Below are 22,482 nucleotides of genomic sequence, written 5' to 3'. Positions count from 1 at the left end.
AAAATTTTTATACTAGGATTTAAGCCGGAAACAGTCTAAGCAATGAATGAGTGAAGTTTTGGAACAATTTAATTATGATCTATCAACTTGGCCACCTGACACAAAGTGAGCAATATGTGTTTTTGAAACATCATTTGCTATTTCATTTATGGCAGAATTGCTAGGTTCCAGCAGTCAGTCGCCTGCAGCACCCATTAAAATGATCTAGTCCCACTCTGCCCATTAAACACAGAGCATGACACACTCCATCCAACAGGCAGAGAAATTACTAACATCAGATGTTCAACCACAAAAGGCCAAGGATGAAGAAAACATTCACTGCAATTTCAAGTAATCATTCCGTTGTTACTGAAGTGAAACAATGATAGTATTAACATTACTTAGTAACCGACTATTGATTTGCTAATATCTCCTCCTACACATTCTGATTTCAGGGAGTGAAAATATCTTAAAAGATCTCCTGGTCATATGTAATATTAATAAGTCAGCAATTCACCATTCCCTGTCACCCCTTAAAAAAATAAAACAATTAAATAACATTTTATCCTTCAGTTATTTATTAGCCATTTTTGACATTATGTATAATAGATACCCTTTATAGTAATGTTTATTAAATGGTTCTAAGACATGTGAAGTATCAAAGCATTTCCTCCAAAATTTTCAATAAAAAAGAGAAAAACCTGAGATGATTAGTCAGGAACATAGGTAATCATTTACCCCCAAAAGAAGAATCATTCAGTGTTTTAGTCAAATAAATTATTTTCCTTCTAAAATAATTAACACCAATATAAAAATTAATTTGTTTCTTATGGTTCAAAATGCAATGGGCTGTTAAAACAGGCAGATGTATCACAGCTTTAGAACTGCTAACAGGACAGAGAAGCTTAGCGACTGTGGCCACAATGGAAAATTAAATGTGAAAATTCAGATCTAGCATGCCACAGATAAATGTAACCCTGTAATCCAAAGTCATATCAGTAAATAAGTGAAAATTGAGCAATGCTATTAAGAAACCATTCTCTGTTAAATCACGTGGTACAAAATAGCAAAGAAAAGTCTATTGTTTCTCTCTCCGCAGGCAAGTGATTGAGCAGATTTTGATATTTACAAGTATTGATTCAAGGCATAGATGCACTGATACAACATGCCAGAAATATATATATGTATATATACACACACACATATGTATATATTTCATATATTACGACCATGTTGAAGTAAATAGGAAGTCAAAATTTTAAAAAGACTGGTTTGAGTTAATCACTTTTCAGCTTTTATGATTTCCTCTTGGATAACAGAAAAGTTTCTTAAAGTCTGAGAAATAGCAAATTACTATAGAATTATTAAAAAAATACTCTAACAAATTTTGAGTTATAGAGCATTGGTGTTCAAATATGACATTGGTTAGAAAATATTTTAAAAACTGGATAATGTAGAATGAAAAATTTAAAAACTTACATATGTGAGATACTCAAATATTCAATAAAATAAGGTAAGTGAAAATTCTGTGGTCAAATTTTGTTTAATAGAATGCATATTATATAGAATTATATGAATATGTAATTCTACATTAAATATAAAAATAATAATGTAGTAAAATATTTTACTGGGAATGAAAACATTTAGATTTGAGATTTTATTCTACTACATAACCTCTCTGATATTAGATTTCTTTATGCAAAAATAGGGATAATATATTAAGTGCATTGCTTTTGTCATATATGTGCTCCACATACTCAGTGAGCTACCTATAAAATTTCTAGGAAACTGCAAAACCCTGTTCAACTATGTGCTGGAAATTGTGAAAATAATAATGGTACTAAAAAGTCTAAATTTTGAAAATATACTGTAGAAATCCATCATTTTTTGAGCCACCCCAATTCCTAAAATACACTGGGTTTAGATGGTTTATATTTCACAATTAAAATCCTAAAAATGGTCAATTGTTTTACTTAGTAATAAATGCAGTCAATCCTCATTGCTCATGGATTTTATATTTGTGAACTTGCCTACTTTCTAGAATTAATTTGTAATCCCAAATCAACACTGATGGTACTTTGCTGGTCATCCGTGCATATGCACAGAGTGGTGGAAAATTCTAGCCACCCAAGGTGCACATTCAAAGCTGAGGTCCCACGAGGCCATGCTCTGCCTTCTTGTTCCAGCTCTCATAGTGTAAAAAAATGGTCTTACTGCAGTCTACTCAGTGCCATTTTTCACGTGTTTGAGCTTTTTCTTGGTGATTTCACTGTTTCAAGTGGTCCCCAACCATAGTGCAGAAGTGCTGTCTAGTGTTTCCATGGGCAATGAGGCTGTGATGAGCCTTAATAGAAAATATGTGCATTGTATAAGCTTTTTTCAGGCCCGAGTTATAGTGTTACTGCTGTGAGTTCAATGTTTATGAGTCGACAACATATATTAAATTAGGTGTCTTTAAACAGAAACACACAAAAAATAAAGCTTGTGTTAAAAATACAGTTGTAATAAAATTAAGCTGTACAGATCTGTTGATGAACATGTTGTGAACAGAGGCACACAGGAACCTAACACTGTAAGTCCCCTAGGAGCCTGGTCTCGTATTCACTAAGTCAGTGTCTGTGATGATTTTATAGAACAGAACCACCACAAATAATGTATTACAATGTATCATAATATTTCTTAACTTTCCTCCCATAGTCTAAGTATTCAAGTTAGAAAACTGTGTTTTAATGGGAAATGTATAATGCAATAGAAATAATGATCTTATTTGTCCATTTTGGGGACTTGTAGCTCCATATGAATTCTATCATAAGTAATATGGCAGCACATCAGACTGGTCAGGGTTCAGGTTCTGAAGCTGGCCTTTATGGGATCAAATTTTGCCTCTACCACTATCAACTGGCTTTCAGCACGTAGATTAGCCTCACTAAGTTGCCTCACCTATAAAAAGTAAAAGCGGAAAAAGCTAGCACATACATATAGGATTCTGTGAGGACTAAGTGAATTAATAATTATAAAGCATGTAGAAAAACACTCATCATATAGGGAGGGCTGTATAAAAGTTAATTATTAATATCTGCTAGAGTTTTGTAGATCTGGCAAAAGTACTGACAACATTCACAGTAGCTATGTCTACTCCAAAACATGAAACCATTTGTGATTCAATTAAAATAGCAATGATCTAATGACATTTACTATATGATGGTGACGCACATATACATCTCCACTTAACAAAAACTCACAATAAACAGTTACCTTGCAAATCAATGAAAATTTCTACAGATAATGCTTTCCTGAAGAACTTGAAAAAAATGTGATTCAGATACATTTTTCATTCCTTTTTAAACATAACCCCATACTCCTCACTCTATTCTAAACACCTTTTCCACTTCAGCAAACACAGATTCCAACCCTGCAGTTCTCAGGCCAACAAAGTGGAAGCCCTCCCTGACTCCTGCTCTTTTTCTCAAGCCCCAAATCCAATCCCACGCCAAATACTGACAACTAGACCTTCCAGATACTTCCACGTCGGTCACTTCTCACCACCTGCACCATGTCTGGCTCGGACAGTGGGACAGTTTCCCCTAACAGTTCCCCCCACCTCCTTTGTGTATTTTCAACAGAGCAGCCAGAGTGGATATTTTTAAATAGATGTCATATCACGTCACCTCTCCACTCAAAAGCCTCCACAGGCCCCCTCATCACCTGGGGTAAAAGTAAATTCTAATGTCCAACAACGGGCTTGATGAGGTCCTGTTGCCTCTCTGACTTCTTATCCCGCCCTGCCCACATCCACTCAATGAAAGAGCTGCCTGGGTCTCCTTTGCTCTTCTTCTAACACAAGCCACTGCTCCACAGCTTGCCCTCACTTGTTGCCTCTGTCCAGCCCACGATGCACCCACAGTCCATGAGGATCACAGCTCAAATGTCACCTCTCCACCAGGACATCCATTAAGACTCTCTACTCCTCTCACCTTGCCCCTCCAACATTTCGCTTTAGTTGACATGTTGTATACTTCATCCACTTAGGTGTTTTTTCCTGTTTCTCCCCAGTAGAATGTAAGCTCCAAAGAGGCAGGGATTTGTGCTTATTTTATTCACTGCTGACCCGCTCAGTGCAGAACAGAAAGCACTCAAATATGTAAGTGCACAGTGTCCCTTACTCATCAATTTGGAAAATGGAAAGAAGACTGGACATGCAGCACTAAACAATGTACAATGGCATTTAGTTCTGGAAGTAAAATAAATCTTTCTTTTGAGGTTGTTAGCAGGAACATATTTCTATAGTAATTACAATTTTTATGATGATGTACTTCACCCACATTTATTTGAAAGCAAATTATTTCTATGGATGGATGGTGGGCTAGTTATGACATGGTGGTAATGAGGCTACTCAGATTTGCTGAATCCATTAGTCAAGTTTCTCAGTGGTTACACGTACTTTTTTTTTTACTTGCTTTGGTTTGTTTTTGTCATTGTTCTAGAATGTAAAATAATGTAAAATGTCTTATTATTCACTGTGTAGCACCCAGAACATAGTAGCCACTCAATAAATATTTGCTGAATGAATGAATGAATGAACAAACAGTAACTTCCTTGATGGCAGGAATTATGTTAAAGATAGTTGGTGATCAATAAATATTAGTTAATGATTAAAGATGGTCATCAGTAAATGAATAACAGCAACGGGCAGATATATAACTCTGCATATGAGGTTGGGTTATTCTATGGTGTGAGAAATAGGGCATTGCAGACCATGAAAATGTTAATAACCTGACAATTATAGATTTAATTCTATGTTTATACACGAAGTAAATACAGTTTCTAGCTCTCAATTCTGCCTAAAGAAAAGCAGTATCACCTGACATTGAGATCATGTGTGTTGAAGCAAGCACTTCTAAATACACATGTAGGATGAGTAGGATGAAGAATTCTAGAATATGTAAGAAGATGAATGTGGCTATAAGACAGGTTTTTTTTTTTTAGATATAACATGAGTTAATAACAGCAATATTAAATTCAGGCTGACTTCCAAAAATTGGCCTGCCATTCTTTCAGTCATTTGTGTATGTATTCAGCAAGTATTGATATATATACATTGAGTCTCTATAAAGTGCTGGCACTGTTTTAACAAATAGCCATGTATGCACCAGCTAGTTACTTCTGTGACTTGCTGGAAGCTAATAATTTAGTTAATGCCTAACTTAGAGCTCCCTAATGAACACCACTGATATAAGCTAGATAAAGAATTAATGAATATAAATCAATTTGTTCTAGGCAGAAGATATATTTATTATAAAGGCAACTGGCCATTAAAAAAATTCAGTTACTGCCAGGGGAGCAAATAGGAGTTACAGAAACTGTGTCATACGAGAACAAAGGGAAAAGTAAATCGTATTTAAACAAGCACAACATACATGATAAGGTGAAAGAAAAATGAGCTCAGGCAATATGCTGATGATCCTAGTGGCAACTGGGGGAAAATGGCAAAGAATAGGGGAATACAATAAAAGTACAAAAAAAGGAGTGTAGAGAACTCACCTCATCAAAATGGAGCTATCATTGAGTCTGACAATGACATGAGGGTGTCCCCATTCAGGACAATGATTTAGTACTTCTTCAAATTGTTGTTATTTTTCTAAGCATCTGTTTTGGGAAATGGGACTGGTGCCAGTGCTTATTGATTTTCCTTGGAAGACACTGTTTAACCTCAACAGGAACAAGGCACATGTATATTTCCTCAGTTATGCAAAGAGTCACAAGGAAGACCTAAGTAATTTGCCACTATATGTCTAACTTATTTATATAATTATAGTGTACTTTATATATTGACACCCCAGGTACCAGTCCTCATGGGCTGCCCTAATCCCAGCTCTGGTTATAAACATGCTTCATTCCTGCCCTCTGGGTGGTTCAAGTTATTTGTTACTTCTAGTCTATCAGTGGTATTTCTGATACCCATGCTACTCCTGGCAACAGTCCCTATATGCTGAAGGGGAGTCATCTGCAAGTAGTTATAGCTTCTGCACCTTGAAATCACAACCCTGCCATGTACTGAGCCCTTCTCTTGGCTGTCCCTGTGATATTAAGTTGTAAGAATCCTATGAGATGCCTAGACCAGGACTCAGGGCAGACTCTACAAAGAAGGTAGATCCTCTTACTCTATTCCATCAGAAATAAGAAACAGATATTCTATAATGAAGGAAGGAAATCTTGGCTGGCAGTGAAATTAAGGGCTGACAAACTCTCTGAACTCAAGAAGGGGAAGTCTTCATCCAGCAGTGTACATTGAGGAAATGGAAGAAGGATTTTAAGAATTCAAGCTCAGTCACATGAATATTGGTTCCTGAGAATTGCATGAATGAAATGAAAATAGAAAGCTTAATTTGGCAAACGTTTGGTGTAACTAATCATAATTACTTAGAGAAAATAAATGGAGACGGGCCTTGAAAAAGTGACTCTCAACTAATATTCTGAATTCTCAACCAATATTCAGAAAAAAAATTAAAACATAGGAAAACCACAAAACTATGAATCTAACTTTTCTATCTCATTCTCATATAATTATAGCCCAGCTTCGCCCAAGTCATCCAGTGGTTGAACTATCCAAAAAAAAAAGTTTCAAACAACTACTATAGGCCAAGCCATTTCTTAAAAAATCTAGCCTGGTGTTCTATGAGTTCTGAGAATTCCAAAGAGTTCACAGTTGATGATTTCATAGTATCACTCAAAAGACCATATAGTTCCCCTCTGAGATGTGTTTTAAATTTTCCTTTAATACTAAGCAAATACTAAGTAGATCTCACTGCCTTTGTGCTGACTTGTTAGTTTAATTCCTCTTAGGCTCAGTTTCTATAAAGTGAAGATTTGTTCTTATAAATGAGTTAAGTACTTTTTCATGTGTTTTCCTGTAGAGTATTAGCTCCCCAAATGATTCTATTTCAAGCTAAATCGTCTTTATTTCCTTTATCTTTCCTTATTTATTTACTCTAGCTGCCATCTTCCAGGATTTGAAAGGAACACATTTCTAGTGATATACATTTCTACTATAAAAACAAAAAAAGTTGACAACTTCTTGAGGGACAAATTAGACTAAACTAGACCAAATTAAATCTCTTACAAGATTAAGAAAATCTCCATTCATAGTCTTCATCCTAAAAGGCTTCTGCTTAGGATTTTTAAAGGGGGGACGAAAGCAGTGTAGTGGGATTGTGTTTTTCAAAAAAAGATATGTTCAAGACCTAATACTACTTATCTGTGAGTGATCTTCTATGGAAATAAGGTCTTTGCAGATCAAGGTAAGATAAGGTGGTATTGAGTTAAGGTGGACCCTAAACCCTATGACTGGTGCATTTATAAAGAAAAGAGAGGGGTATCTGGACACAGAGACACAGGGAAGAGGGTCACGTGATGATGGAAGCAAAGACTGGAGTGATGCATCTGTAACCAAGGACCACCAAGGACTGCAAGAGATCCATAGGAGCTAGAAAGAAACAAGGGAGAATTCTTCCCTAGAGCTGACATAGGGCATACAGCTTTTCCAACACCTTGATTTCAGATTCCTGGCCTCCAAAATGTGAAAGAATAAAGTTCTCTTGTATTTAGCTATCAAGTATGTGGTAATTTGTCAAGACAGGCAGCATGACCCTGGGGAGAAAGGACAGACTTTGGACAATGACCTTAAGTTCAGAGATATAGTTTGGTTTTTAACCTATGACAAGTTGCTTAATATCTTTGAGCACCAATTTGCTTGTATGTGAAATTTTGAGGGCTCATGTGAAAAGCCAGGCACATAATAGAAAATTACTAAGGAATTATGCAATTTTTATTAATAAAGGGGAAAAAAGCAAATCATTCATTCTTACTCTTATATTCTAGTATGCTTTCTAAAAAATCCTGCATAATTTCTTAAAATCTTTGTTAGAGATAAACTAAACAGAAAGAATCCCAATTCTAAAATAATTATAGTATGTGTGAGGACCCATGTCAGGGTCTAAGCTATAACTCAAGACAATGACAACAAATAACTCCAGTGATTTTTATACTTAGAGTTTTCACTTTCATGTAAACAAAAGTTGTAGACACTTCTTTGCTAGATTTAAACAAGAGAAGATTCAATATAAGCCACATAGCCTTACTATCATATACCTAGTTTGGCTAAAAATTAGGAGAATGAATTGAAAGACAAAACAACAATTATCAAACCATTTTAGTTAGCACTGACTTGCGAGGTATCAAGACATATAATTTCCAAGAAAAAGGCAAGAGCAATAGAGCTTGGTGTAACATCTACACAATTTGTTTTATGAACTATGTGGTGACCCACAACCTTAGTCTCAAATTATCTTGTAATTCCAGGCAAATAAGTGATGACATATACACACATTTTTTTCTCACCTGAAGTATTACATATTGTGAAGTATTATTGGTTAAATATGCAGACTCTTATATGCCATCAAATCTTCAAATGGTAATAAACTGAATTGCTTTACTTACTAATACAAGCAGTAGGACAACATCAGGGTTATCACATGCACAGGCAATGTGCATTGGTGTCCAAAAATCTTCGTCCTGGTGGTTGACATTGGCCCCTCTGTCAATCAGGATCTCTGCAATGAAGACATTATCATACCGGGCACACTGAAAAAAGAAAAAAAGAAATAAAAGAAAGTATACTATGATAACAAACTATGATAGGTTTATTTGGAATAAACCTAATCCAAATTTCCTTTCCATAGGTAGACAACTTCAATGCCAATTTTGGAACTTGGGAGGTGGAGCTAAACTGGGGAGAATATATTCATGTTCCCTAACTAACCTACAAGGAAAGAAGCATATGTAAGACTGAAAGGAAAACTGAATTCATGGACAGTGGAAAGAAAAATAGACTAGATATTATAGAAGACAAGATTAGTCATTTGAAGGCAGTAATATAAATTACACAAAATGAAACACAAAGAGAAAAATGATGAAATAAATGAACAGAGCCTCAGTGAGTTGTGGGAAAACTTCAAACTGACTGATAACCCCTCAGACTGACAGCACAGGAAATGGGTACTACAGAGATACATGTATGTTTTTATTATTATTTAATTTCCTTTATAATTAGTCATTAGAAAACAGCCCAATTTTAAAAAATAGGCAAAAGATTTGAACTTTGTCAATATTTTATGATAACTATAAAGGGAGTATAACCTTTAAAAACTATGAATCACTATACTGCACACCTATAACTTATATAATATTGTACATCAACTATACTTCAACTTAAAAAAAAGATACATGAATTGTGGTTCACAATTATAACACAGTCATTGAAGAATCTCCATATCTTTCTTCATTCTCTGGTACTATCAAGAATGTACAAAAAGGACAATGCAAAATCATGGTGCACATTCCATATGGAAGAAGATCTGAGGGGTGCCATTTTTGGGACACATGAAAGCACTTGGGGCAATGGCAAACACATGAACTTTGAAGGATTAGTTTCAGTTTTGAACTAAGATATTTGTGTATCTGATGTTCCATGTCATGTGTAGCAATAACAAATCGTCCCTACCATTAGGGCCTGATGATGTGAACCATGACCCCATCCACACTCACTGCAGGTTTGGGTACAAAGACTGATAAGGTGAGGACCAGAGAATAAAAGCTAATACATCCATTTTAGAATTTGGGGCCTGGGCCCAATTTCTTTTAGGAAATTCACATGCAAGTAATTCCTATTCTTCTCTCTTTTTCGTTTTGATAGCTTCCTGCATAATCAAACCGGATGTGACCTCGTCCTTCTGTGCCTGTCAAGATGTCCTCAACCTGCACGACAGAAATCCACACTGATGATTCAAAAATACCTAAGGTTTAGCTTTCAGTCTTTTACCAAAACATAGTTAATTAGATACCGTGTTTAAAGTGATACCTGACCTCTTAAGTGACGTAAGGTTTAGATTCACATTCAGAGGATCGTGAATAATAATTTGACAGCAGTAAGTACCTTCTAATCACACTTGTCTGCAAAGATGATGATGGCTAAATATTCCTGGTACAATGTTCTTACAGTATTATTGCTATATAGTAAACTTCATTCTCCCAAGAAAGAATTTTCATCAAGCTAGAAAATCTTCCTCCCAATTCAGGTAGTTTTTCACCATGTGTAGCAATTTCTGGGGACACTTTATGGAACCATAAGAATGGCTGAGGCCCCACTCTGTCACCCTCAATGGAACTCAGACAACATCAGTTATTTCCACCTGGAGACAAGTCCCCAGCTCCTCCTGTCACTGTCATCTCCTTCTTGAAGTGTCAAGCAGGACTAGCTACATAATTTATGCAAAGTGAAAATAGAGGGCCCTTTATTCAAATATTCCTAAGAATTTAAAGATGGCGACAGCAGAGCCTGAAAGCAAGCTTGAGCCCTTCTAATTACAAGGCACACGCCATGAAGCCTGCCCTGAATTTTGAAGCCCCTTGACCAACCTGCCTCCCAGGCACCTCATGTCCACACACTCTTCCTTCCACTGCATCTCTGGAACAGTCCATTTCAAGTAAACTTTCTTCATCTAGAAATGTCCAGAGAACCTAAATGGAAATCTATCTCTCTGGAAACACCATCTCTCCTGGAGCCTTCCCCTGTGCAGGTAAATTTAGTCTTTCCTAGGACCCTGAAGAAGCTGGGTTATTTTCTCAGCTTATCATTGATTCTTCTAGAATCACTGCATGTTCACCTTCATGTACTTCTTTCTAAGATTCACTCTGTCCTTACATACAATGTTCTTCCCATAACCTGGTCCAAGCCTTCATCAAAGGCTTAGGAACCATGACCACAGTCTTTGCTCCACTTCTGAGCACCACCAAACAATGAGGCATCAAGTACATTGGGTCACCCACCCTATACGAGAGTTTAAAATGTCTTCCTTCCAGTATTCAGGAATCTTCACCTACATTGTACTTTAGTTGCCCATTCCTCATGACCAAGATTAGCTCCATGCTGAATTATTAAATTCTGCAGTCCCCATCTGTGACCAGAATATTCCATTCTGCCTCTTAGGGTACACTTAGAAAACAACATGGCCGATAGCTCCTTCCTCTGAGACGTTCATGGAATTGACCAGGGTTAGAAAGTGACCACTTACACTTTCAACACCAGCTCAGTAGTTCACAATTTCTCTGGCAATGCATCCTTTCACTCATTTTTAAGTTTGTAAACAAAGGTGATATTTCTCAACGTACAAAAACCCACTACAATGTGAATTATTGATTCAGCCCCAAAGACTCTGAAAACTATAGAAACCAAATCACAAACAAAGACAATTTTAAACTTCAAATGTGTTGCCTTTTCCCTCCACATTATCATAAGGGGTATTTTATATGTTTTAGTTCTGGTTGGCTAAGGAGCAGCATGTCCTGAACAACCCTGAAATCTACCCTCAGAAAATCAAAAATTCGATATACACTGCGCTCACACTCCAAATCCTATGGTTCACAAATGTAAATTATCTGTTGCCAGTTTTTTTTTTTTAAACTGGAGTCAGATCTACTGTAACATAAGTTTTCTCGATGATTATCTATTTTCAGTATCTATTTTCCTTCCTCTGTGTTGATTACAAAGCCTTTGGGACAGAGGAGACCAGCAAAGAGGTACTAGGACAACAACCAGTTTGATGCAGGTTCATTTATTGAGTGGATACCATGTGCCAGGCATAGTTCTAATATTAAAAACTATGTATTTCTGCACTGCCTGGCAGCTCTGGGGGGAGGAGAAGCAACAGGATTTACACAGTCAATTTGGATTAGCCAAGTTCCATTTTCTTGTCCTGTGTTTATGGGTTCTTAGTGGTTCAAAAACATTTCTACAATCAGAGGGAGGCAGAGACAGAGAGAGGGGAGAGAGAGAGATACAGAGCGGCAGAGAGGTAGAGATTTATATCAGTAGCAAAACGAATTCAAATCTGTTGCAATTTCCAAAATTTTTGACATCGCTCTGGAACTTCCATATGGTCCTGTGCATTCAGTGTCAATCCCATGGGCCGTGCTTTTCAGCCAGTGCTTGGATCTCTGCAAAGTCACTCCCATTTCTCTGTCACTATATCACAATGAAGGATCATATTCATACAGTGTCATCTTGAATATACTTCTTATCATTTTTGCTTTTCATGTATCTTCTCTCTGGTAAGTATTTATACTCCAGGTTACCTTGCCATAGATAAACTATCCAGAATACTCTACGTTGAAGTACAGTTATTATTTCTACCAGCATTCCAAACAGCACAGCTTCCGGCCAATGGAACCAGACTCTAATTATGGAACAGGTCATTGCTAAAGAGGTTCAAATGTACCCCTGATGCACATCCAGAAACTGTAAACTCCTAATAACACTGTTATCCTTTTCAGTGAACGTAAACTCTGCTCCTTGAGCTGCAGTACCGGTTTGCTTCACTGTGAATCGCCAAGATTTTATTAGGCAATACTGTATTCCAGGCACTGTGCTTGGCAATGTATACGTAAAGGACCATGACATGGTAATCACCCTTGAGAACTAGTACAGTTCAATGAGATTGAGGGTGTACAGAGCATTCTATAGAGTCACAGCAGAGGGTCCCCAACTGCCTGGTAAGAACTGGACAATTAAGTATGGGAACACTAGGATAAAGGGGCAGGGGTTGAGACATTCATAACCCACTGATTAAATACATATCCACTGAGGATCTGCCACATCCCCACCATACGCCAAGCCAGAGGGTTGTTATTATGAGCTATATGTCCTCCCTAATCAACAGCTTACATTCAAGGGGGCAGTCAAAAGAGGCAGCCAAAAGAGAGATAAGATGCGCAAGTCCAGTCAGCCATGGAGCCACCTCAGAGGAGAGTCCAGAGTAGGAAACAGTCTGGAAAATATTGAGGAGGGATGAAAATAGCCATTCGTGGGATTTCATGAAACCTGGCATGTCTAGAGAGTCAATTAAATGATTGGAACTGTTTGCTTAAGGAAGGCCTCTCAGAGTGGGGGAGTTTCAGACTTCCCTAAGGGAGAACCTTTCAGGATGTGACACTCCAAATCTCTTAGAAAGATCCACACCAGTGGTTTCAATGCTGGTTGATTGAAAATTCTGTTGGAGGGGAGCACAGTCCCAGGAAGTCTGTGTCTAATTGCCTTCACCCTGTAAGAAAGGGTTCTGATTCTTTACAAATAGAATTCCATTGTTGCACAGATAAAACAAAACAGAACAAAACAAAAATCTCACCAGTAACTTCACTTGGGAATTTTTGTTTTTTAATAATTGATGTTGAATGAACCAGTTCTGTGTGATCTATTTACTCAAAATGGAAAAGTCACTCCCTTCCGTTTCTGGCGGCCTTCCAAAGATCTCCACACCTTGCTCTTCCATTGCTTTTTCACCCCCTAGGTGATGCACATGGGCCATCACAACAAAAGTGCACCCACAGTTTGCAGCACAAAGGTATGATTTTCATTCAGGACCCAGCTGGATACTGATCTACATCCTGGACTCAGACTTTCCAGTTATGATGCCATGATTCTCATAGACCAAATAGATGTGGGATTCTAAAAAGCAAAGCGCAGTCGGGAATTTGAATCTTAAATCACATCCTTGAAAAAACATAAAGGGGTCATTGTTCACAGCCAATGGCAACTCTACTTCCCATTCCCAGGACTTTGCAGCATCCTGCAGTCTCACCAGACAACAGAATGGCCCAGCTCTCTTTCTCTCAATGACATCGTCCTTTCGCTTCCATCTTGCCTCTTCGTTTGCCTCTCTGTTTTCTGCGGCACTGTCCTGTATGGATGTTCCCCCCCATTCCACCTCCCCCAAGGAACTCCCTAGGAAAATCCCCTGAAGAGGGCATGTTGTCTTCTGGTAGGATTCATTTTTTTGCTAGAAGGTACCCCTGCAGCCTTTACCCTTTTTTTTTTTCTTGGGAAAGCAAAGGAATTACATGATCAATGCCCAGATGCTCTGGCAAGCAGAGCAAAGTGTGGATAACTTCCACGTAGGGACTCTTTTTGTTCTTTAATACCTAGGTAGTTTCTAAAGTAAGATATTCCTTTAAACATTGTCTCCAGAGTCCTAATATTCCGCTTCTTTTCATAGCATAATATTTTCTGCTTGATTTTAAAGATATGAAGCCATTGAACTGCTGCTGCTGTAGTAAACTGCTAATTATCTCTGCTTCTTACAGCTCCTGAGACTTTAGAGAAACTTAGAAGAAAGCCCAAAGAACAGCCTGATTCAGAGACCCAGATGTTCTTGTAAGAATAGAATAGTGATTGAAACTTTTAGAAATTAAGCTTCTAATAAAAACATAGTTCTAAGAAGTATTTTGTATTAATTTGTTTTATCTTCATCTTTTTTTGGCCATGCCACACAGCTCGTGGGATCTTAGTTCCCCAACCAGGGACTGAACCCTGGGCCCACGACAGTGTAATTTCTTTCATTATGTGAAACATACATGCTTATTATTTAACACATTCAAGCAATTTGTAAAAGAGTAAAAAATGAGATCTGGTCTCCTCCCCAATCTGAGTCACTCTTAAAAATTCCTTGTGTATTCTTCAAGATTTTCACAGCTGTTGAAAAGATTCTCTGCCCTCCTCCCTGCCACCATGTCTACCTGTCTTGAGTGTAACATATATACTATTCTCTAATCTGCTTTTGACATTTACCAAATGTCTTGGGCATATTTGCACATCCATTGTAGCTTGTTTTCATCAGTGATGTGGAACTCCACTGCTTAAATGCCTGCCTTTATGTTAAAATGAGAATTCACCAGGTAAAAGAAAGAAGATTTTCCTATTTCTAATGTATTTCACTTAAGCTTCACTATGGTCTCCTGCTGTCACAGTACAGAATCAAAAGAACTTGCATTTCATACTCCACGCAAGAGGGTGTCCTTACAACAAGGAGCTCCTTCTTCATAGCTTATGTATGAAAGGTCATAACATAAAACTCTGGACAGCAGTTTAGCAAAGTTCCATGTGATTCTGTTTTCAACTCCATACATAGCATTGTTCCTTCCAAAGAGTTACAGCTGAGTTTTCTCTATATTAGCCACAGAGACTAAAATCCTAGGGTGCAGATATTGTTACTTGTCATTATTTCCCCTCTAACGGTACCTGATACTTGCGATACACTTGATCCATAAATTATTGAATGAAGAGTAGACAAACATGCAAATTCAGACTTACTGTTGAAAGTTTATTTAAAAGATGATAAAACTAAAGATTGTATATGATGAAAAAGTATTAAAACCTGTTTGTCAATTGTCTACCTTTAATACAGAGGGAATTATTAATCTCCAACTTAAAAGTTACTGTGGCATTTCTACCAGGAGTCTTCCCCAAATCTCCACTTACAGTGAGGTGCTCAGTGAATAATAATTGAGTTAAACAAGCGAAACTCTGGGGAATCTCAACTTCCACAGTTTATTCCTGATGCCTTGCATGAGCATACGATGGCATTTTCTCAAAGACATTGCTCTAACATTATATAATTAGAGCTTCGGTGCTGATAAAGCATCAGGCTTCATACTGCAGGATGCCCAAGAGGTGGAGTGAGCACAGAGTTGCTCACACTTTACATTTTTGAGGGCGAAATTGCCTTTTTCAGTACCTAAGGAATTTTGAAACCCTGTAATTTTGTCTTTCTGGCAAACTGCAATTTTCATTTTTTTAAACATCTTTATTGGAGTATAATTGCTTTACAATGGTGTGTTAGTTTCTGCTTTATAACAAAGTGAATCAGTTATACATATACATATGTTCCCATATCTCCTCCATCTTGCATTTCCCTCCCTCCCACCCTCCCTATCCCACCCCTCTAGTTGGTCACAAAGCACCGAGCTGATCTCCCTGTGCTATGTGGCTGCTTCCCACTAGCTATCCATTTTACGTTTGGTAGTGTATATATGTCCATGCCACTCTCTCACTTTGTCACAGCTTACCCTTCCCCAGTAACCCAGGGAAAAGGAGGCTCAGCGCTGAGCCCACATTCCTGCAGCCGTCAGGAAGTTTACTTACATGTATTCTGGTTTCAAAGCCGCTTTATCTTAGTCTCACAAACAAAGTCTAACAGTATAAAAATGCAGTGTGTTTGCATTGGACCCAGAGCTAATGCAGCATTTCCCATCCACCTCATCACCTTCATCTTCTCATTTCTTCTTTCTTCTGACTCTACTGCCTTTAGACTCAGTTACCTGGACCTTCTCATTAGCCAAAAAGATCCTTATATTCTGACAGTTCATCTATCCATCCATTCATTCATTCATTCATTTATGATGTGTTGAGTATCTACCATGCATCACATGCTAAGGTTATAAAAGTATCTAAGACATCACAGTTTCTGAAAATTCAGTCAAGCAGCAGAGAAAAAGGGCACATCCTCCATTAATTACAATCCATTGTGACAAGATCGACCTTGGATACAAGACCTTGGATACAAGAGTAATTCAGTCTGATCAGGAGGGTGAAAAAAGGCTTCAGAACTACCTCTGAAGGTGGCCAAGTGGTCTCATCATTTTCCTCTTTCTCTATCACCTGCTTATCCTGCTTCCAGGTCTGCTGTAATCCATGGTTTATTTTTCTTTCTCCCTCAGAAAACTAAACTCTGTTAGACTGTGTTTTGCATCTTTGCACCCCTAATACCTATCACAGCATTATATATTAATTAATTAAGTAGTTAATGGGTTCATGTGCCTACCAGACAAATCTACTGAGCACCTAGTAAGTGCCAGGCACTCTCCCAAGTGCTGCAGATATAACAGTGATGAGAGGGCAAGTCCTAGCCCTCCTGGAGCTGACAGTCTGGGAAACAGAACATAATCACCTGAGCCTACGATCTGTTTGGTGGCAACTGTGTTACAAGGAATGAAACAAACAACCAGATAAAAGTTGAGCTGATGGTGGGGTGGTGGGAATGGGTTGCCATATCCTTTGGGACAAGACCTGGAAGGTTGTTCTGTTAGATGATTTTTGAGCAGAGAGTCGAAGCAAGCGGGGGAGTAAGCCATGCAGATTTCGGCAGGGGAATGTTCCAGTGGAAATAATGGTGAAAGCATGTGGGCAGGGGCATGGTGGGCACATTAAAGGACCAGCTAGAGCAGGAGGGGGTCCCTGGAGATGAGGGCACAAAGGTATGGGCACATTCCACGTGGCCGTAGCAGGACTCTGGAGTTTTCCCTGAGTGGAAAGGGAAGTTCCTGGGGCATTTTGACGGAGTGACATGATCTGGTTGCTGTGGGAGAAACAGACTGTAGGGTCCACAGTGACGGGGCCAGGGAGGTGAGGGAAGAAGCTGCTGGTCCAGGGAAGAAGGAGGGTGGTTTAACCAGGTGAAGAGGGATGGCAGCATTCTGGCTGTATTTAAGGTGAAGAAAGCAACCGCTGCTCTGCTGATTGGGAAGATTGAGTTTTAGGTGTTCATTAAAGTTGGATACATCATATACTGGGTTGGCCAAAAAGTTCGTTTGGGTTTTTCCATAAGATGTTACGGAAAAAGCCCGAACGAACTTTTTGGCCAGTCCAATACATGAAGAAGTGGCCATACTTCTCTTCCTTTCTCTCTCTTTCTGTCAAACACACACACACAGAGTAAGAATACATTACATTCCTGGTTAATACCAACAATGAACTGATATGATTAGTTCAAAGCAAAGGTCTGTCTTCCACTCGCCCAACTGGAATAATTTGTTGTCTGAAAACTTAATCCAGGTATCACTGGGGAATTTACTGTGGAAAGACTACAGTATTTATAGTTAGATGGTCAGAGTTTAAGCTCCAGTACTATTTACTACTGTGTGAGCTTAATTCTTCTATTTCTCAGCTTCTTACCTAGTAACGTACTGGACCTCCTGCTAAGGATCCCAAAGATAGTGACCAAGAGGAGAATCTTTATCTATGGAAAGCTGCTCACAGCATGTCCTTAGTCTAAGATTGCTTGTCGAAACCAAACCTAGGATCCAGGACTAATGAGCCCTTGAAAATGTCACGTAAGCCATGTAACGATCGGAGGAGAAAAGAGAGAGGTTTCAAAACCAAAACACTCCAGAGAAGGAAAAGGGAATCCAGAAATCTCTCTTTCCATCTCAATCAATGCTGGAGAGAAATGGCTTATGTTCTTCTGTGATGTTCCCCATCAATATTCGGAGTTATTTTTCCACTCTTCTGCATGCATAATATGACTGCCTGCACCCCAGATGCCTCCAGTCTTGGGCGGACACAAGGTTCTCTTTTGGGCAGTGGTTCTCAACCTTGGCTGTAAATTAGAATCACCTGGGGGAGCTGTGCCCCACCCCAATGTTCCATCTGCATCCCAGAAAAATTAAGTCAGAATTTCCAGGCTGGGGGGGAACTGGGAGGCAGACACTGACATTTTACAGCTCTCAGGTGATTCCAGGGGGCAGACAAGGCTGAGATCCAATACCAGACTAGGGAGCTTCCATCAGATCGATGCGTGAGCTCCTTTAACATGGATTGCTCTAATGTGAGGAAATACAGAATTTTAAAAATATTGGTAGACAATTCTCAATTAGGTTTTTATGTTATGTTAATTTTGGTATTTTTCAAAATCAAGTTTTAAGCTTTAAATTAACCCTAAAGACCACTCAATGGAATAATTATTGACATCTCCTTTTACTTCAGTTTTGCCCTTAACTGATCAGCAAAAATTTCTTGCATGTAAAACTACTGTATTTATTTGTTTATGTGATTACTTACTTGTTTATTCACTTAATCTTTCCCTGCTTGTTTCCAAAAGAATGTAGTAAAGTTTTATTCACATTTCTATGATCTGGGCCACAAGCAGAGGATAGTAAAAACTCATTGGATCAATAAAGAAAGTGAAAAAAAGGATGTAAAAGTAAAAGAAAGGATGGCTGCCTAATGCTCTATAATTGATACAACATTGCTTTGCTTATTTGTTGAATACTATTCATGTTCAAAAGCATTTTCTTTAGGGCAGAGACGTGAACTCCATTATTTACAAACTATAATGTGAGTAATTAACAAACATTAATGTATCATAATCCAAGCCTGTTAACTTGAAACACATCATTGTTCTGATCATCATGCATTACACGTGCATTTTGCTACTGAGTTTGGAGCCCATAATTGGTGCCCCTTCCACTTGGTGTCACCCATGCTCACCCGGTCATCACAGCTCTTACCAGATGGAGCAGGGACCCTCCTGAAGACACGGGCATGTGCGGGTCAGCCCCCTCCTTCAGGAGCCGCAGCGCTGGAAGAATGAGAGAGGAGAGTTACAAGGCATCTTCCTTCAACATCCTGAATCAAAAGGTGTAACATTTCATTAGTATCTAAATCTCAAATAGCCATGAAAGCCAAAGGAGGTGCGTGAATCGCCATCTGACCTTTTTGTGTATTTAAGATCGGCAGTGTTTCTCTTCACATTGAAACTTATTTCTTGGTTTGTCAGCATCACGACCCATTACAGCCATACAAATTATTCAGAAAGGGGAACACAATTTTACAATTATTTTTTTGAAGTGCCTGGCTTGTGCATCCTTTATAGAACAAAAATAAATAAATAAAAAGAAAGAAGTGACTCCACTAGGCTCATGTATGCTTTAGTTCACTTCACTTTTTTTAAAAACTCATTAGAACTTATTGGCTTAAAACAATAAAAGTTTACACTTTGTACATTAAACTTCCCTTCCTGCAATTACCCCTTAGCCCTGTTTCCATCATTCTCCCAAAGCCATGTGTATCTAAGTTAGTAACGTCAAACAAATCAAAACAGATGCTACTCATCAGAATAAAGGCACAGCTGGAAAGTGACCTATGTTTCCATTTGAACAGCAAAAGTGGACTGGGTAGGACATGGAAAGCCCTTGGGAGATTGATTATGTTTCATTCTCTGCAAATTGCCATGGGCTCCAAGAGGTCCATCCATTCCCTAAGACACTATCTCAGTTTCCATGGCTAATGGCAGTATCGTAGCTTTCATAACAAGCCATTCATGCTTTTTCCACAAATAACTAAAGCAACAGTTCCTCTTTTAGTCCATTATTACACAGAACGGTACAAAATGGTTCAGGTTCAAACTCATACCTCACTGAGCATACTGTGTTTCCTTTAACTTTCTCCATAATCCACAATGTCGGCAGAACACATACTGTATTCTATGTCACCCCATATCTTCCCTGTGTTCCAATCTCTAGTTTGTTACCATCTTCCCAGCTCTAACTGTACAGCTCAGAGGGCAGACACAGTTACTCCTGCACAGCTTTCTCTCCAGGAAGGCCATCTCTTCGGTGATGTTTGCAGGGGTTATGAACAGGAGATAGGTCAGCACCTCCAACACTGGGGGTAACATGTGAGAGCACAGACAACCCACACCTAGCCTAGCACATCCTCCAAACAGCCTTTCCCGAAACTGGAGCACCCTTTGTCCAAATCTCTCTCCTCAGGGAAGTCAGATGCATTCCTGTTCTCTGACCAGCAGCAGCACTTGGACTGGTTCCTTGATCTTACAAGCTCCAGCCTCTCCCAAAAAGAAGTGCCTACGTAGATGCATGTCTACAACCGCTCGTTGACCCAATGGCTTTCCCTTGATGATCTTTCCCTTGATGATATTCTTTCTTCAATAATCTAATTCTTTTCATAACGTAGATTCTCCTAATGTGGGTAGTTTGTTACAAAAAAACTTGCTGAAGGTGTAGCTCTTACAGGATCAGTTGTAACCTGGAGTCACATGGCTCATGCATTTGCTGACTCAGGCATCTCCCTTGTCAGCACTTAGGAGAAAAGTCCAGGAAGGTGAGGCCTTTGCCTTTCTTTTCTTCACTGTGTTTCTATGAACCAGCTTGTTGTCCGGCCGTAGGTAGACACTCTTTGTCACTCCCTTTCTTGGCCTCTCTCTACACATACATATAGTAAATGGATGCACGTCTTGTTCCCTCACATACTTTTACCCTTAATTTTAAAAAGTCTGTTCATGACAACAGAAAGTTCATTAACTATGTTTACCAATGGTTTTCTCAGAATCAAAATAGCACTTTTACCTTAATATTTATTTGTTTAGCAAATGAAATCATTCATCTTGAACTAGCTGATATCTATTTGGTGCTTTGTATTCTTTACAGCAAAGAATTTGTACTAGTGTGATCACAGATAGAGAGGAAGATTATATTATATTAGTTAAAACATGAGTTGGGCTTCCCTGGTGGCGCAGTGGTTGAGAGTCCACCTGCCGATGCAGGGGACATGGGTTTGAGCCCTGGTCTGGGAAGATCCCACATGCCACGGAACGGCTGGGCCTGTGAGCCATGGCTGCTGAGCTTGCGTGTCCGGAGCCTGTGCTCCGCAACGGGAGAGGCCACAACAGTGAGAGGCCCACATACCGAAAAAAAAAAAAAAAAAAAAAAAATGAGTAAAATGCTGTCAGATTTCTACATAGAATCTACCATGCACACATGTGGTGAATTACACATAATATAGATCTGTGATACACTGGTCTTGGGGTTAGACAGATTTGAGGCCGAGCCCCACTGGGAAAGCTAACCCACCCTCCTGGCACTGCATGAGGTTCACTAAATTATTTTTATTAGTATAATTACTATAATTCATGAAACCCATAATAATATATCACTGAACACATATCTTAAGGTTTACTCTAAATTTTCTCAAAACCTTTTGATTATTAAATGTTGAATTTAAGTGTAGGATATAAGCAACACAAATTTACCAATATTCATTGAAGGATGAGTGTACAATTTGTAAGGCAGGATAAAGAGGGTGAAGAGGACAATGTAGGGGATGGTGGGAGAATGATGAGTAAGGGGCAGTGAACAGTCTCTTAGGAGTGGCAGATTTTGTGTGACTTGGAGGAATTTGTTGTGGAGGATATTTTACATCACACTAAAGGAGTTGGAAGTCATTCTGTGGCCAATGAAGAGGATCACAGGATATTAAGCAAAGGAGGAAAAGATCCCTTAGGTAAGTGCTATGGACTGAATGTATGTGCCCCCCCACTCCCACAAATTCATATGTTGAAGACTAATCCCCAATGTGATGGTATCAGGAAGAGGGGCATTGGGGAGATGATTAGGAGGTAATGAGGGTGGAGCCCCCATGACGGGATTAGTGCCCTTATAAGGGGATGAAGAGACTAGAGCTCTCTCTCTGCCAGGTGAGGACACAAGGAGAAGAAGGTCATCTATAAACTAGGAAGCTGGGTACCACCAGGAGCCAAATCTGCTGGTGCCTTGATCCTGGACTTCCCAGCCTCCAGCACTGTGAGAAATCAAAGTTTTTTTTAAGCCACCCAGTCTCTGGTATATTTGTATATTTGTCAGCCTGCAACCTGAGCAGACTAAGACAATAAGAGAGGTCAGCACAAAGGCTAGAGGGGGGTCTCTTGCTCCCACTTGCAGTTTAAATCCTGAATAAAGGTTCAGGCTCAGATGAGGGGGGTGATTCAGTGCAGCTTGAGGGTTCATGGCTCTGTTCCAGAGGATGCAAAATGGACTAACCAG

The 22,482-nt window shown here is 38.9% G+C and overlaps 1 protein-coding gene across 1 annotated transcript in view; it reads right to left on the bottom strand.

Annotated features, from left to right (window-relative positions):
• MYO16 (myosin XVI) overlaps positions 1 to 22,482 on the bottom strand; it is a gene marked incomplete at both ends in the record, with an annotated part of 418,949 nt that overhangs the window by 337,886 nt on the left and 58,581 nt on the right. Inside the window, 2 exons of the mRNA XM_082602366.1 lie at positions 8,476 to 8,619; positions 19,153 to 19,223. Coding sequence (XP_082458492.1) covers positions 8,476 to 8,619; positions 19,153 to 19,223 — 215 coding nt within the window. The remainder of the gene's footprint in view (positions 1 to 8,475; positions 8,620 to 19,152; positions 19,224 to 22,482) is intronic.

Source organism: Mesoplodon mirus (genome assembly GCF_964341445.2).
Source record: "Mesoplodon mirus genome assembly, chromosome: 17".
In the NCBI taxonomy this organism is placed as follows: domain Eukaryota; kingdom Metazoa; phylum Chordata; class Mammalia; order Artiodactyla; family Ziphiidae; genus Mesoplodon; species Mesoplodon mirus.
This window is presented reverse-complemented; position numbering and strand designations above follow the sequence as displayed.